Source organism: Oncorhynchus mykiss, chromosome 17 (genome assembly GCF_013265735.2).
Source record: "Oncorhynchus mykiss isolate Arlee chromosome 17, USDA_OmykA_1.1, whole genome shotgun sequence".
NCBI lineage: Eukaryota > Metazoa > Chordata > Actinopteri > Salmoniformes > Salmonidae > Oncorhynchus > Oncorhynchus mykiss.
The window spans coordinates 30,728,877-30,746,593 of record NC_048581.1 but is presented as its reverse complement, the minus strand read 5'-3'; the positions used below and the strand labels follow the sequence as shown (position 1 = coordinate 30,746,593).

The following is a 17,717-nucleotide window of genomic DNA, read 5'->3' as shown; positions in this document are numbered from 1 at the left end:
TTGTGAAGTTATGCGATATTTCAAAAATGTTCAGCCTATTATTAAGTAGTCCTATTATTACAGACTACAATGTAACACACGCACACAGAGAGAAAGTGAGTAATGCCCAGAAGAGATATTGGCCTCTTGGTCCGAGATCAAAGATAGTGTTTCTGGAAAGCTTTTTGGGTTTGTTTCTTAAGCTCTCGTCCCACATATTGTCCAACAGCTGCAAACTCTTCAAGTCAGAAACATTGTGAAAGTGTGGATTTTATGCACGAGGTTTTGCATCAAAGAGAACCATTCCGACGTGTTTCACCGAACTGTTCCCCTAATATGTCCATACAATAAAAACAACATCTGGACACAATTACCACAGAGTGGTTAGAGAGTGTCTTGTTCCTTTCGGTGTCCATAGGAAAAGAGGGATTTGAAAAAGGGGCAGTTTTCCCTCTTAAACAAAATAGTAACGCTGGGAAGAAATGTTTGTTGAGGAGAAAAGTGTATGATAGTTTCATGACAAGTTTTAAATTGCTAGTATTTTCTCTTAATTCATATTCAACTTTCATGCTAAAATAGTGTGCCAGATCATTTTACCAGAGTTTTGCAGTGGGTTATGTCAGGAGTATTAGTTATAGCAGCAGGCTGGGGGACAGTGTTGCTGTGGCAGACAGGATGTTCAGAAGGGGCCATGTTGAGTTGGGAACTGAAGGGGGACTCGGGGGTTGTTGACATGAGGGCATCTCCTCAGCTTCCTGGTGTGATCTGCACATTCTTGTGTTTCACTGAAGGAAAGGGATAGCCCCCACCCCTCCCTCTCCTCTCTTCCCCACCCTTTCCCCTCTCATCTCTTCTTTCCCCTGCCCAGCACCAACTGTTTAGGTCAACACATTTCCATCTGAAACATGTGGAACTAATTTCGCAACTGCACTCAGATAAAAACATTTGTAAAAATCCTTCAGAAACGTAGCCACTCTCCTCCGAAATAATGTGAAAAAACATAGCCGGCGCAGGTCAGCGTCAGACCCTCATTCTCCCTTTCGTTTGTGATGTTTTTTCCACGTCCTTTCTACCCACTGCTTTTATCTCGTCCTTTAGAGAAATCCCTCTGACAGAGCCTAAGCATGTGCTTTGGAGGGAGACAGGAACAGCGGAATAATGAAAGAAAGAAAAAGAGAGAGAGAGGGGGGGGGGGGGGGGGGGGGGGGGTAACCGAGAGCCCAGCTGCGCTAAATACCTGACTCTTTGCTTGAACCTCCAAAGGTCAGGTTTGAGCTGGGGCCTACGGCTTTAGTCATCCTCCCGGCAGTAGGCATTCTCATAAAGAAAGAGGCCCTCCTTCCCCCTTCCCACACTCTCTCTCTTTTGCGCTCTCTCTCCCCCCCCCCCAAGCTCAAGGTCTCCCCTCCTTCCTCCCTGTCCACCCCCTTCACTAGTGGAACAGGAATGCAACACAGCAGGAGAGAGTAAAAGTAGAGAGGGGGAGAGAGAGACTTTAGAAGGATGGGAGGGGGGGGCTTGGTTGTAGGAGGAGGAGGAGGGGAGTATACAGAGGGGCCTGGATTTAAGGAGAGAAGACATGAGAGAGAGCAGAGCGAGAGGGAGGAAGGAAGGGGAGGAGAAAAAAACACTTCAAGAAAAGAGTACACTGCTTCAGAGAGTGGAAATGTGCGGGAGTAGGGGCCTTGCCCAAACAAAAGGGTAGAGAGATAGCAGGAGAGCGAGGGGAAGTGGCTCTGTTGTCCATTCACATACAGCTGAGCTGCTCACTTCCCTCACCCCCATCCCCACCTCCCTGCCTGCATGACGGGGAGGGGACATGAAAGGGAGAGAGAAAATAAAGGGGAAAACATCTCCTCAGAGAGTGTTGTCACATTCCTGAGGCCCCAAAGTCTTGCGAAAGTGACTAATTTTTCGAATCTGTAGGAACTCGGACTCGAAACACTTCAAATCAAACTTTTACTCCAAAGCAAAGACTCTTACTAAAACATTTACACAAGTTAACACACAAACTCCATTGACATAGCTAATACAGGTTCACCAATAGACGTCTCTGTATGGCACTGACGGTCTTTACTTGGGTTTCAGTAATGAAATGGTGGAATATGTATTGTAGTGTAAAATGGACTGTTGCTGTTGTGTTTGGCAGGTCACACAGACGCGGGGACCCGGCCAGTCCCTACTTTGTCAACTCGGGCTATGTGTTCGCCCCCGCCACCAGTGCCAACGACAGCGAGATCTCCAGCGACGCCATGACGGACGACTCCATGTCCATGACCGACAGTAGTGTGTAAGTGTTCTCTCAGCATTCCCTTCCCTGAGTTTTCTCTGGGTTTCTCACCTTTTGACCTGGGTCGGGGGTCAATTCCATGTCAACTCCATGTCCATTCTGAAAACCATTTCGCATTCAAGACTCCAGGCCTGCCTTTCTGAAGCATGTCTGAACTTCTATATATTCTGAAGCTCAAAAATGACTTGGCTCATTTAGCCATTCAGTGAATACCTTTCATGGATAAATATATATATATATATACACACGGGAAACAATTGGACTAAATATCAAGTCTATCTGGGAAGCTTGTGTGGTGAAATGGAATGTGATGTTTAGGTTTTAATGATCCTTTCAGATTGAGTTCAGGTAATTATATTAATGTATAAAGTGCCTCGAGGGAAGGAGGGGGGGGTCTGTGAAAGTCATTATGTGGAAAAATCTTTTGATGTCTATTCTGTTACAGGCAGAACTTCTTGATATTCGGGGGGGGGGGGGGGGGGGTGGAGTGTTGCCTCAATTTTCCTCAAAGTAGAAATGTATCCATCCCACCCACCCACCGTTCTGCCACAACAGCGTTGTTTTTTTTTATATTATCTAATCGCTTTTTCCCTTTGAAGGAGTAGAAGGGAAAGAGAGTGAGGGGGGGTGGGGAGGGAGAGAGAGAGAGAGAGAGTGAGGGGAAATAGCCATTTGGACCTTAAGACAAACTCATTGAAACATTTTGGCAGCAAATGAAAGGGAGCTTACTCACATGGTGGCGCGGCTTCCTGCTCTGCTACTGGCCCTCTCGCTCTGCTGCTGCAGCGCCACTGCTGCTGCGATCATGTGTCAGCGAGGCTTTCATGGAGGTTACTCCTTCCTGAACCCCAGGATAGGGTCAGGAGGGACTCCCACTGCCCAGATTAGGGCGCCTCCAAAATCAACCCCAACCTTCCTCCCTCACCCCTCCAACCCCAACGCCCTCCCCCCTGTTTCCCTCTACTCCCATCTCTCCTACCCTCTCCTCCTGCACTCTGAGCCAATAGCAGGGGAACGGTGAGGGTTTGGCGTGCAAGGGAGTGAGAAAATAAAGTGCACGGCGGATAAAAGGCTTAACTGAATCGCTTTCAGCCTATTGTTAGCCGAGGGGAGCTTAGAGGGATAAGAGGGGTGGCTGTCTGCTTTGAAAATGACTTGCACAACTGAATAGGAGATCCCCATAAAGTAAGGGCCCGTGAAAGAGGGCACGGTCTGTTTTCTTCTTCTTTGCCCATATGCATCGCCACCACAACCATCACAAAGGGCCTCGGCCATCGCATAGGGCCGGCTTGCTGGGGAGGGGAGCTGGGGTTGATTTAAAAATGCAACAGGAGAGAGGGAATGAGAGGAGAGCGCGAGAGAGAAAGGGAAAGGGATAGATTGAGTGGTGTTGTGGAAGGAGTTGGGTATTTGTTTGGTACATTTTTTGTTGTGAACTGTAACTTTTCTTTGTCATGAGTTTCTCACGTTTTTTTTAGGATAAAAGTTAGGGAAGTATCCCGCTCTTCAATGTGCATTGTTGACAGTGCTATCTAGGCTCCATCTGGTAATGCAGAGTAAGTAGGACCCCGAGGCATACAAACCCAGTCATTTGACCAAATTATGTATTAAGTGGAAAAAAATAGATCCCACTGGAATTCAGTCACGTCTTTTTCTTGCAAACGTCTTCATGTTAATTATTAAAACATCTTATGTTACGAAGTGTAGCGCCTCGCAGTGGCCTGCCCTGCAGAGTTCTTTGAACCTTTGACAATCTCCTGTCTGCCTGCTCTCTCTCTCTCTCTCTACCCCTCACCGATTATAATAAAAACCACAGCTTGTTCCTCCTCATTGGGGGGAAACAATTTGATTAGTGTGTCCTTTTATAGTTTGGTAAAAGGCACACTGCAAATTTGAATCTCATTTCCAGATAAAGAACAAGAGGATGAGGATTTTTTTGGGGGGGGGGGGGGGGGCAGATTTTTTCTTTTCACTTTTTGCTTATATCTTATTTATGGAGTTACTTGGACGCTAGGGAATGCTGTTGCGCTAACTTCAAACATTACCTTATCTTACAAACCAGCCTTTTGATGTTGCTGAGATCAGAGGCTTGCTGGCGGAATACTTGCCAAATGAAGATGGCAGCGGGTGCATATGTGCATGAGTGTGAGATTTCAAAGAGGCAGTGGAAAAACTAGCGCTTGGGCTAGGTCAGACACTTCTGAGCAACCAAAAAGGCCAAGATAATTGGCCAGGCTTAAATGGCAGCGGACTGGAAAAGCACACATTGGAGGGTGAGAAAGAGAAGAATATGTATTTTCTTCCCCCTTGCCACTGCCTGAAGGATTAACTGTCCAGAGACACTTGTTTTTTTCAGCCACATTATGGCAATCTTTCTTTATGTCAAACCTACACGTTGTACACCGCTTTAAGCAAGACCGCTAAGCCCCTCGAGTAGCAGCGTTCTAGGCTTCTTCTCTTAGCCAGCTTTCTCAAGGTAGTCCTTGTTACTGAGGCTGGAGTTGAAAGTACCTCACTTGGCTGCTATTTTGAAAAATCAGTCCCTTCCAGTGTTGACAAGGACTGATGGGAACTTATCAGTGGGGCACTTTTGAACCCCAGCGACGGGATGTTTAGCATATCTCCCCCCATTGTCCCGGTGTGTTTTTGTTGCCTTGGCTTCAAGGCCCTTCAAGGGGTTCCTCAGGTCTTTGATTTGGGCTGTGATGTGCCCACCTGGGGTCAGGGTGGTGCTGGGCTGATCACTTCAGTGACGATCAGCCTCCCCTCAGGGTTCTGTCCACATCGCTAGGCTAATGTCTTTCACCTCGCTAGTACATTGGGGGTATTACTTGGTTCTAAGCAAAGAGAAAGGGTGGCAAGAAAATTGAAATGTTTCTATGGAGATAGATATGTAGCGGTTAGCGTTGCTAGTTTGCTAACTAATCCCTGGCTCTTCAGGGGACATTTTGAGTGACCTGTGACTGTGTTATTGACCCTGTTCCCTACCTGTGTCCCTTCTGACAGAGATGGGATCCCTCCATACAAGCTGGGCACCAAGAAGCAGATCCAGCGGGAGATGCACCGCAGCGTCAAGATCAACGGCCTGGTCTCGCTACCCCACTTTCCTGTGAGTCCCGCTCCCTGTTTTACTTCCTGTTTTTTTGATGTCTGCTGTCTTCATACACAGTGTCTTTATATCTTTAAAACTCCACAAACTTTTCTCAATCTCCCTTTACAACCCGGTTCCCTGTTTTCTTCTTCTTTTATGGTGTTATGATGTTGTGATAGAATACTATATTCTCCCCGCTCATTTTCCTATCAAAAGTCAGGGTAAATGAAAGGGGGAATTTTCATATCACTTACTTTCTCTCCTGCTCAACCGTATACACCCTCTCCCTCCCTCCCCTTGTCCAACAGCTGTCATTTATAGCTTTCATCTATAGACCCCCATTGCTTTCCTTCCTTGTGTTTCACCACCAGAACTTAGTCAAGAATGTTATAAATGCATAGTGTAAAAAATAAAATAAAAAAAATGTGATAATGATGACGGTGGTGATAATGAGGATGATTATCGTTAGAAGTCAGGGGTCACAGAACCAAGCCCTGTGATGCTCCCTAAATCAGCCAGCTTACTTCTCAGCCCTGTGCTTTGATCTTGGCGATGAATGAATAGGACCCAGGTTGCCTGGCCTCTTTATTGACAACCTCCAACAGAGCCCCCCCCCCCCCCCCCCCCCCCCCCACACACACACACACTCCCCTTTTGTGACAGTAGCCCCCCAGCCCCCATATGACTCTCACCACCCCCACTGCCTGTAGTGTCATGTGCAAGCAGGGGCCTCTAAATACGTGGTACTTCATGGCACAGCTCTAGGGCTTGGAGTGGTTAGATTGGGCACCCGTGTCAGAAAACAACCAATGCAAATAGTTTTGTCCTCTTCCCTTCACAATGTGTTTGTGTACTGTCTTGATGCATAGGGAAGGCTTTGTGTGTGTGGGTGTGTTGTGTTGTGTAGGGAGGGCTGTAGCCAAGTAGAAGGGGCCCTTGTTGTCTGTTTCTCTGTCTCTCCTCGCTCCCTCCCTTCCCCACTTGCTCTCCTTTTAATGTCTCCCTCCTGATTTGGAGATGGCTCGGGCTCCCAAGATGCACCAGCCTCAGGCAGCAGGGGCTCTGCGCGGCGCTGACGCGCCTTTGCCAGCAGCCCCTCTCGCTCCTTTCTTCTCACTTCCCTTCATCGTCTCTACAAAGAGATGAGAGGAACAACAAAAAGAGAGTCAAATCAAGAAAGCCAGTGCGCCACATAATAATACAGAAAAGAAGATGAGAGAAGCCGGCACATATAGTTAGAGAAAAATAGGATAATGCGACTACAGTACCTCAGAGGTGCCCTGCGTGCAGTCAGGAAATAAATTACCACTTCCCCCTTAGATCTCCCTGGTATTTGACTCCTCTCCCTCCCTCCTACCACTCCACACATCTCTCAATCCTCTTCCTCATTTTTTCCGTCCTCTTTTTGTTTTAATATTGTCCCCCTCCATTTTTTCTTCTTCTCTGCCTCCTCCTCTGACTGTCGATATCTGTCTTTTATTCGGGGAGATTTAAAGCCGCGTGTCCCTCCCACCCCAAGGGCTGGAGTGTTTGATGTTTGACAAGGGCCCCTTTGAAGTGTGCTGACTTCAGAGGCTGCCTCCGCTGATGGCTTGGTCGGAGTACAGAGGGCGCAGGCGGGGGGCCCTCCTCCTCGGAGCCAGGCCAACTGCTACCCCCCCCCTCCTCTATCCCGCTACCCCGCCGACCGGCAGGCGGTGCCAAGGACAGCGGGCATGGGGAGGGAGTATCGGGCTAGGGGTTAGCCCAGGGGCAAGGGCATCAAAGGAGGCCTATAGAGTTAGAGGAGAGGGCACTGGAGGAATCAGGGGGCAAACTAGGGACAACTAACTCACACTCACTCAAACACACACTCAAAAGTGTCCTTTCTCCCATCTCCCCCTACAGAGGACACACAGGCTGCCTAAGGAGATGACGCCGGTGGAGCCCTCGGCCTTCGCCGCCCAGCTCATCTCCAGACTGGAGAAACTGAAGAGGGAGCAGGACACCATGAGCTCCCTGGAGGAGAGGCTACAGCAGATCCAGGAGGTAAGAAAACCCCCCCTTCCCAAACTACATTGGTACATCCCACCTCATTCCCCAACCCACCTGCATTGAGCAATGAGCTGTGGAACGTTCCATTGCGACCTAGTTTAGGTGACCCTCCAGTCCTGAACCCTGTCTTTGCTACCTAGAAAGACAATGTAGATAGGAGGAGCCATGTGAGAAGTTAAGGTTGTAGCTAGCTAGCTGACCCTTCTTCCTTGATTCAAAGAGACTTTGCGTGCGGTCTTGCTTTAGAAAGAATTTAACCGACTAAGGGTCTGCCGTGCAGTTTAAGAGACTTCTTCTCTTAAAGTCCCTTCTTCTGTGGAAGTTTCAAACTTATGTTTCTTGGCACACTTGAAGTTTATTCAAATGGTTAGCGCTTAGCGCTCAACTCTCCAGTGGCGTATTGCTGAGTGTGTGTGGTGCCGGTCTCTTTGTGAGTCTGGGCTTGCTGTGCATTATAGATGAAGAAAGAAGACGCTAGCACACCCAAAGCCTGTTGGCAAGTAGAACCAGGGTGAAAGAAACTGGAAGTCAAATCAAGTTACACCATAGAATTAGCCTCCGCTACTTCACAAGCCAATACAGTACCTTGTGTTTGTCGCAGTGTGAAGTTTGCTGCGAATGGTCGAAGTACTGTCGACTGACTGAAGTAGCGTTTTCCGCAAATGTCATTTGGTTGCGTTTAGCAAGCTAGCAATGCTTATATTTGTAGTGTTATGGAATTGAGTAGGTTATATTGTCCCTGTACTTCTATATTGCGTCCATGTTTTAAAGCATTATGTCTTTGTGTGTGTGCAGGAGGAGGAGAGGGACGAGAGCGACCCCTCCACCACCGTTCCGCTCCCCTCGTCCGGCGCCGACGAGGACGCTCAGGCCATCCTAGACGAGCACCTGTCCCGGGTGCTCAAGACGCCCGGATGTCAGTCGCCCGGCATGATCCGCCACTCGCCTCGCTCGTGCTCTCCCGACCGGCCCTCCGCCGCCGTGGTTCCCTTCCTGGGGCCCTCGTATCCGGGGGCCACCAAAGGCCTGTTGGCTGGGAATAGGCAGTCGACCAAGCACATCCACCACCACTACATCCACCACCACACCTCCACCGGCCCCAAGAGCAAGGAGCAGATCGAGGCCGAGGCGGCGCAGCACATCCAGTGCCTCTGTCCCCCAGGGGGCGCCGACTACTCCGACTTCACCCCCGGGTCAGTTCACATACAATATCACCTGTACTGGGGTTCGTTCACAATTCACTACATTTACTTTCGAGTGGTGCTGGGGGTCAGTTCACATAGACTTCACAAACAACCTTAGGGCTGTACTTGGGTCAGTGATTTTAAACTGTGCACTTATCTTATGGATATGACCGTCCTACTTGAGTTTCATTTTAACTGAACCGAACCGTTTTGTTCCTATCGCTGGTGCTTGTTGTAGATGTAGCCTCTCCTGGTGGAAGAGTCCCATGTAAACCCTCTCCTCTCTGTCTTTCTCCAGCCGCTGCAGCAGTTTGTCCAAGCGGCCGGGGAAGCCGTGCGAAGGCATACGCCTGAGCCAGGCCAACGGCGGCGACGGGGTCACGTCCCCGCCCCACCTGCCCCTGGACTCCACGGACCGCTCGCAGAACGTCTGGCAGTGGATCCTGGAGAGCGAGAGGCAGGGCAAGAACAAACCTCACGGCAGCACTCAGGGGCTGAAGAAGATCCACCTCCCGGAACCCTCCACGCCCAAGACGCTTCCCGTCCGAACGCACTCTTCCTGGGGAGGCGTGTGCGGCACGGGTGGTCACCTCCGTGGAGGTCACCATCCGGCCCACCCCTTCATCCAGGACCCGGCCATGCCCCCCCTGCCCCCGCCCAACACTCTGGCCCAGTTAGAAGAAGCCTGCAGGAGGCTAGAGGAGGTCTCCAAGCCCCCCAAACAGAGGTAGGCACACACACACACACACTCATATAGCCCCTCTTTGTCCTAGCTTGCAATGTATAGTCATTTATAATGAGCCAAATGACTCAATCCAAATTTAGTGTGGGATTTTCTGAAAATGTCTGACTTCAGGCGACTGTTGAAGCCTACACCTGTTTTCCAGTGTTTTCTCCATCTGTGTCATGAATACTGATGCCATCAATCTCATTCTATTGTATCTTTGTCTTTCTATGTGACTGACAGGCCTTCAACGACCAGCCTTCAAAGAGACAGGAGTCACCCTGTGCCTTTCCCCAGTGGAAACCCTCCTCTGTCCAGCCCCGCACTTCAAACAGAGTATGTTCATCTTCCTCTCTCTCCCTTTGTTCTCGCTGCCTCTCTTTCTCTCTCTGATTTCCCCTCGGTAGGGATAGTGTGAGTCAGCATGTCTCTCCCTTTGTTCTTGCTGCCTCTCTTCCTCTCTCTGATTTCCCCTCGGTAGGGATAGTGTGAGTCAGCATGTCTCTCCCGTTGTTCTCACTGCCTCTCTTCCTCTCTCTGATTTCCCCTCGGTAGGGATAGTGTGAGTCAGCATGTCTCTCCCTTTGTTCTCGCTGCCTCTCTTCCTCTCTCTGATTTCCCCTCGGTAGGGATAGTGTGAGTCAGCATGTCTCTCCCGTTGTTCTCGCTGCCTCTCTTCCTCTCTCTGATTTCCCCTCGGTAGGGATAGTGTGAGTCAGCATGTCTCTCCCGTTGTTCTCACTGCCTCTCTTCCTCTCTCTGATTTCCCCTCGGTAGGGATAGTGTGAGTCAGCATGTCTCTCCCGTTGTTCTCGCTGCCTCTCTTCCTCTCTCTGATTTCCCCTCGGTAGGGATAGTGTGAGTCAGCATGTCTCTCCCGTTGTTCTCGCTGCCTCTCTTCCTCTCTCTGATTTCCCCTCGGTAGGGATAGTGTGAGTCAGCATGTCTCTCCCTTTGTTCTCGCTGCCTCTCTTTCTCTGATTTCCCCTAGGTGTAGTCCTCACACACATATATACATACATATACATACATACACACACACATATACATACATACACATACACACGCACACACATACACATACATACACACACGCACACACATATACATACACATACACACGCACACATACACCAGCGGATACACAGACGTGCACATGGAAGGTAACAACCCCTGGTTGTTATTTTGGCCCTCTCTTCGCTACGCTGGCCCTGTGTGTGTGTTGGTGTGTGTATCTGTATCTGTGTGTGTAGGGCAGCTTGGTTGTGTTTGATGTTAGGGCCGTAGCCACCTGACTGCCAGGGTCTTTTGGAGATTTAATTGGCTGACCTTCAGCGGGCCAGCTGTCTAAGGCTAGCAGGCGCCCGCGTCTGAAGTGTAGGACCTCGAAAAGGCCCCTGGAAGTGAACGAGGAAGTGTGTGTGTGTGTGTGTGTGGGATGAAACGCACATACACACACCTGTAATCGAGTCAGGTTCACCTTACCTGAGCTAATCCTCACTAAATTCAGCTTATTCAGTTCTGCCTAACTTCCCAACCAACAGTTACACACTGCCCGTGTTGGGTGTGTTTGTCGCTCTGCATAAGAATTTCTGTGCTTATTATTCAAATGTAAATGTTTAGTTTTAGCTCTGGGATCAGGTTATGCTTTATTTATCTAATGTGTTGCTTGTCCCTCTGTTTCCAGGTGGAAAGAGCCAAAGAAGTCGATCAGCGGCGCGAGTGTGTCTGGCTGTGACCTGGTGGTCACCTACTTCTTCTGTGGTGAGGAGATCCCCTACCGCAGCATGATGAAGACACACAGTCTCACCCTGGGACACTTCAAGGAGCAGCTTAGCAAAAAAGGCAATTACAGGTAAACACCTAGATGAGCACACACACACACACACACACACCTTTCATGCACAGCACACCTTTAATGTACAACTATAGGTAAACACACATTTCATGCACAACACACTTTGCTGAAGAGCAAGACACACTTTTTCCCCCACGATTTGAATGTGTGTGTGTGTGTGTGTTTGTCTATGTACATGTGTGTTTGTGTATGAACTAAACGTGTGTGAAAAGCTGGAGCTCTCAGCTTTGTATGTGGAGTCGTGAGAAGGAAGAGCAGAATTCTGGCTTAGCGAGAGGAGGGATGGGTCGATCCACTGTACAGAGAGGAAAGGGGGGGGATTTACTGGAGTGATATTTGGTTCACATCTGCTATTGATTTCCATAGTAAGGCAGTCTTAATAAGGATGGCTTTGAAGTCCAGGCCTTTTATTTTGTGCACAAAGACTCAACACGCCACTGCGAGGCCCCCAAAATCCTCCCACGGATTAGATCAGGCAGAATCACAGGCACCTTTTTCCTTCTTAGATTCCTTTTTTTTTTTTTTTTGAAAAGGGTTGCATGAGTTGTCAAAATGACTGGTGTTTTGTTTAGTAGTCGTTGAAAGTGGCTTTGACTTCATTATGTTAAGAATTAGAGAGGGACTGAATCGTTTCACACTATTTCACATTCATGGAACCTATACCTAAAGGTGGACTGTAGGGTAAAGTAGAGTATTTTAATGACCGTCATATGTATAGGTTGTAGCACCGAAAAGACAAAGTATTCCGAGACATGCGTATCTCAATTCTAAACCCCCATCCACATCTGCTTGTTAGTCCGAGCTACATCCACCCACACTATACCGTAACTCTTCCGGGAAAGAAAGGGCGATTTTTGAAGCCGATGGCTCTAATGGTTCAGAATGTGTGGAGTTGGTTCATTTCAACATGGCAGGAGAACAGTACTCGGCCACGCTGCCAGACGATATCGGTGCCAGATGTTGCACAGAGAGAAATGTTTTGCCATATATAACATGATCCAATGGAAATACTCCTTTTCTCTCCCTCCCCATTCTCCATCTCCACTTCTCTCTCCCTCTCTTTCTCCCCCATTCTCTCTCTCTGAAAAGAAGCGTAGGGTTGTGATTTAAATGGCAAGAAACACAAGCATCTATTTAGAATTGATTTATGCCGCGAAGATGCACTTGGCTAAGGCCTGGACCTTTTTAATAGTTTCAGTGTTCAGAATTCCAGAAAGGTTTGAGGCCCCTCACTACAACCTTCAACCGTCTTGAAGATGCATCATGCCAAAAACCCATAGCAACACCCAACCATCCACACCCCAAAAATCCCAGTCGGGAGTATTTACGACACACAAACCTTGATCGGAGCAGCTGTACAACGCTTCCTCAACCCCCCCCCCCTCGGCGTCGCTCATAAAAACATTTCTGAATTCCTGGGCCCAGGCATACATAGGTAAAATTATGCATTTTCCATTACAAAGCTGATCAGTAAATCTCCCCCGCTGATCATCACTGCATTTTAAAGCCAGGGGAGAAGATATCATTGGAAACTCTGGGCAGTAGACTTCATAGACTGAGCTGAGTCAACCCTGGGATCTTTGGGGAAGGGAGGGATGTGGGGGTGTTTGGTGAGGTGACTCCTTGACCTCCAGGAGACTGTCTGGATTGGTGTCCTCCCCCTCGCGGGGTATTGGCCTTCGGGCCCCGGCCCGCGTCCAATCTATCACACCCACGGAGGGGGTCCGGGAGAGAGGCCTGCTCCTCTTCTCCTCTCTCTCCCTCTGTTCTCTGCTGGTGATCGGAAAGCTGCCCAGAGTTTCTGTCTGTCTGTGCGTGTGTGTTTCATTGCCTCTCTCTGTCTCTGTGTCTTTCTCTCTGTGTCTTTGTGTGTGTCTTCATAGTTGTCTCTAGCAGTGTGTTAGTAGGTGTGTGTGGGGCGTGCGGTGACAGGCAGACTCTCAGGCACCTGAAATGTCAGCCCTAGTGAAAGGAAGGCCCTTCATTTGACAGTGGGGCACAATTAAAAGGCCAGGCTAGACAAGGGGAGCTCAGTGCTAGGAGAGGGAGGGGGGGCCTTAAGACAGGTCCTAATTAGCCCTTCAACTTTAATGAGACCTTCCAGGACAGATAGGCATCTGTACAATGGCCAGCAGTCAAGTTCCTTTAGCTCCCACTCTCTCTCTCTTTTTAGTCTCTGCTGCTGCTGCTGCTAATTCCTTGAAATGATCACTGACAGAGTTCAAACCAAACCTGGCAACCCAAACTTTTTGGAGTGGTTGGGGTTGCCAGGTTCAGTTTGTCAGTGGTGTTGGTGTGGTGTAATGCAGTCAAGCTTTGTTGTTTGAAGTGAGAGGGATGGCGCTGAACTGTGTGACCCAAGGCAGCTTGGATATGGGTTTGAGTCATTGTGTGTGTGGAGTTGGTTGTGTAGGTGTGTGTGTGGAGTTGGTTCTCGTCCATCGTGTTAAGTTAAAGAGGAAGATACCATGCTAGTATTGTTTTATATTCTGACCCTGCCCCTCTCTCTCTCATTTCTCTCCAGGTACTACTTCAAGAAGGCCAGCGATGAGTTTGAGTGCGGGGCCGTGTTCGAGGAGGTATGGGAGGACGGCGCCCTTCTGCCCATGTACGAGGGCAAGGTCCTGGGTAAGGTGGAGAGGATGGACTGATGCCACCCTTATGCCCACCCTACCGTACCCATCAACCAAATACCCAACCTCCAGGGCACAGACTGTCGCGAGGAACCGGAGTGATTGACTTGATTGGGGGAAAAAGCTCTAGACTTTCTTTCCTACTATTAAGCTAAATAAGAGTTAATATATCCAGCATGAGGAGTGTGATTGAAGGAACACGAGCCAACGAAGTATGCCGAACCCAGAAGAGGCCCCGCCCCCCCTGACTTTCTAAACCAATCAGCCTTAGAAACACAAGGGAACGACACTACAGACAGAGAGAGAGAGAGAGAGAGAGAGACGGCGACTGGAGGCCTCTAGGCTCCCTGAATTTAACCACTGAAGATGCAGATGACTGTTTGTCCATTACGAGAGACTAACGTTGCAATTTAAATAATGGTAACGTTGTGAGAACGTTGCTCCCTGATCACCTGCGGTGGACTGGCTACAGCACCAGAAGCCCTGCGTGTGCCGCCACCTGCTCTTATAACATTGTGCAAACGTTGTTACAAAATGAAACTTCTGTACGTGTGCATATACATACATGCAAATATGTGTATATATACATGTATTCTATTATATTGATGCGCTTTTGTCATGAGTTGAAATTTTTAGTATTTATTAAAAAAATGTCCTCTCCCTCCCTCACCTTCAACTTGTCTACCCCCCCCCTCCCCCCTCATGTCCAGTTGATGGACAAGCTGCTTCGAGTATTGGGAGAATACTGTGGTGATTTTTAAAAAATTGCATTTACCTTGTAATGTCACGAAGGTCATGACACTAGCCTAGTGCCCCCACTCCCCCAAACTTGCCCCCCCCCCCCCCCCCCCCCCTTTACCCCTGTCCAACGTCACTATACCAGGTGTCTGCTGAGACTGAACCTTCCACTGTCATAGTAAACCAACCAACCAACCCAGTCTTAATATATGCTGCTGCTGATATGTGTTCTCTTCCATTTGTAAGCCAGAGTAAGAGTAGTTGGTTTTCTCTCACTCCAACACCGAGCTCTATCCTTCTTAGTTGTTGTGCCTTTGTTTGTGGACCAGGCACCGCACAGGGAAAGACGAGAAAGAAAGGAACATGAATTAGGATTAGGTGAACAGAGAGGACCTGGAGAAATAGTGTTTACAGCGAGCACACCAAAATAACCTTGTCGCGCTTCTATGGAAATGAACCACCTCTCCAGGAAGCGGTGGCTTAATATCGCCACGTTTTCAAAATGGCTTCCGATCCATATTTATTAGCAAAGAGAAAAAAAAAACGTTTAAGAAATGTTGCTCCAATAGCTTTTTGAATGTTGTGAAAAGAACATCTTAAACGACAGAGAGCTCCTGTATACATTTGTAATTATGCATTTTTGTTGTTGTTGTTGTTGAAGTATGGATAAAAGGACACAAACACTATGGCTAGTGTTTTTATAAGTACAGCACCTGTGCCTACATGGATGCCATACCATGTACTACCCTGACTCAGGGTGTTAATAATTATTCCCTTGGTTTTCAGAAGGGTCTTATGTTGAAAATATTTTTTTATGCATTTAATAATATCCTGTAATCACGCCATGGCTTCTTTTGTTGTTCTACCTAAACTGTAAATTATACATTATATACAGAGTTTCATTTAAAGATTTACCTGGACCTATAATTATTGTAATTATTAAGAGATGTAGCCCTTTATTAAAGTTTTATATTTTTCAAATGAAAGCTTTTGTCTGCTCATTTCTCTTGTTCAATTGCAAACGGGAATGCTCGGTTGTGTGATAATGCATATGACAGTAAGAACAAAAACTCTCCTCTTTGGAGAAACATTCCAGACACAAGATTACATTTCCACCTTTTCTCTTCAGATCACTTGAATTGAACACTTGAATTCAAGTTAGGATTCTGTAGTTCTCTACAGGATTGGAATCCGTATGATCGAGGAAAGTTAGTACAAGACGGCTGCAGAATGATGACTGTAAAGCTGAAGGGGTTCAACACCAAACGGAAGTGGGAATCGTGCACTCATGGCCCATGGGGTAGACAGATGTAGCGCTGTGTCCCAAATGGCAGCCAATTCCTTATATAGTGCACTACTTATGACCAGAGTCCATAGATTCTACTTAGGGAATATGGTGCCATTTGGGATTCAACAGTAGCCTGGCATACAAACTGGGGGTTTTTCTAAATGGTATCCTATTCCCTATATAGTGCACTACTTTTGACCTAAGCCTATGGGGCTCTGGTAAAAAATAGTGCACTATATGGAGAAAAAGTGGCCATTTTGGACAAATTCTGTGTTCAATCCCTAAGTCCCCTCTAGTTACAAGGCAACAGTTGCCTTTTGTGAGATCCCCATGGACTCTTCTCCTTTATTTTCTAATTATCTCCATTGGAGGAGAGGAATGGCAAATCGCCATGGCAGCTGACACCTCACAGGGAGGACCCCCAGGGGAACCCTACCCACTGGGCACAGACTTGAGTTCAACGTCTAGTTTTGATTTACGTTTGGTTGAGCTGTCAACTAATGTGAATTCAATGTGAAATCAAAAAATGTGATTAAATGTTGGGTGAAAAAAATGACTTTTAGCAAATCCAATTAGTTTTCACAGTTTTTGCCCAATGGGTAGCTATCCCTTTTGTACTGTGGTCTTAGCCCTCTTTGCAGACCTGGGTCATGTTCAATAGGGCGCAACCTCTTGCAACAATAAACACATCTGTGCTCTCATTGGACAAGATCAAGTCATACCTCCCTGTTGAAAAGAAAAAATGTCCTGCTTACTGAACAGGACCCAGGTACACTGCAGTCTCCACTGTGGCCTAATGGGAGACATTAGTGATCAAAATGGGGCCATTGGGCTAATTGGTAGCCTAGAGAGCAGAACTGGGGGAACTGCTTTCCCTACTGCAGTCAACACAAACATTTAATGAAGTACCCCAGATCCCAACAAGACGGCTCAGCCATATTTGCGTCAATTATCTGGCTTTTATTTGCAGGAAATGATTAAATACCCTACAGAATTAATTCAGTCACCGCAGTCCTGCTACATTAGCGAATCAGAAAGACGCTGTCCAAGCCAAGACCGCACTGACTCAATTGAGCTGAATTTGAAATCACTTAAAATAGCCTTACTGACATGAAAATCTATTTTTCATTTCCTCAAGCAAATGTGCCTGGTAACACACATTAATGAGTAAGTTTCTATTCTATCTACAGATCGGGTCTTTTTTCTTGAATCCGTCTTTAACTGTATAGACACACAGGCATAGGTTGCATTAAATTGGCACCCTATTCCCCATATAGTGCACTACTTCTGACCAGAGCTCTATGGGTCCTGGTAAAAATGTAGTGCACTATAAAGGAAATAGGGTGCCATTGAGGAATTCAGCACAGGCTCTACAGGAAAAACTGTCTATGGTTCTGTTGAACTGCAAGTTTAAAGGGGGCAGATGGAACCCCGCACCCTTGTGCCCTCTCCTCCACCTCTGCCCCCTCCCCTGCTCCTAGCTCTGTATTTATAGCCTATCTGGGCTCTAGCTTTGAAGGGAAACCTAAATTGCTGGCATTTGTCCCCACAGAGGTGTTGATGGATGGACAATGACTGTTGCATTCCCCTCTCCCCACAACAGGCCCCAGACCTTCCCCCATCTCCCATCTCATCTCACTGGTGAAGTTTTGAGTCCTTGGACAAATCTTTGTAGTCCAAAGATTTTCATTTATTAATAATGACGGAGAACTTCCATTGACTTTCATGTTGAGACTCTTTGAAAAGTTTCCTCATCATTTGTGTTCTTTCACCTTCATAAGACGAGAGAAATGAATGAGTCTTGGTTTTACGTTGATTCCGTTGGCAGCGTTCGCTTTCCTCCCTCTCTCTCTCTCTCTCTCTCTCTCTCTCTCTCTCTCTAAACAGTGTGCTAACCG

The 17,717-nt window shown here is 47.7% G+C and overlaps 1 protein-coding gene across 3 annotated transcripts in view; it reads left to right on the top strand.

Moving 5' to 3' along the window:
* Positions 1-15,517, top strand: part of LOC110493700 (axin-2) — a 50,477-nt gene extending 34,960 nt beyond the window's left edge. For all 3 annotated transcript variants that reach the window (XM_036949694.1, XM_036949693.1, XM_036949692.1), the window contains exons 3-10: positions 2,129-2,269; positions 5,276-5,378; positions 7,248-7,388; positions 8,190-8,587; positions 8,877-9,305; positions 9,546-9,638; positions 10,990-11,157; positions 13,685-15,517. In XM_036949694.1, coding sequence (XP_036805589.1) covers positions 2,129-2,269; positions 5,276-5,378; positions 7,248-7,388; positions 8,190-8,587; positions 8,877-9,305; positions 9,546-9,638; positions 10,990-11,157; positions 13,685-13,811 — 1,600 coding nt within the window. In that variant the 3' untranslated portion in view covers positions 13,812-15,517. The remainder of the gene's footprint in view (positions 1-2,128; positions 2,270-5,275; positions 5,379-7,247; positions 7,389-8,189; positions 8,588-8,876; positions 9,306-9,545; positions 9,639-10,989; positions 11,158-13,684) is intronic.
* Positions 15,518-17,717: the final 2,200 nt, after the last annotated feature.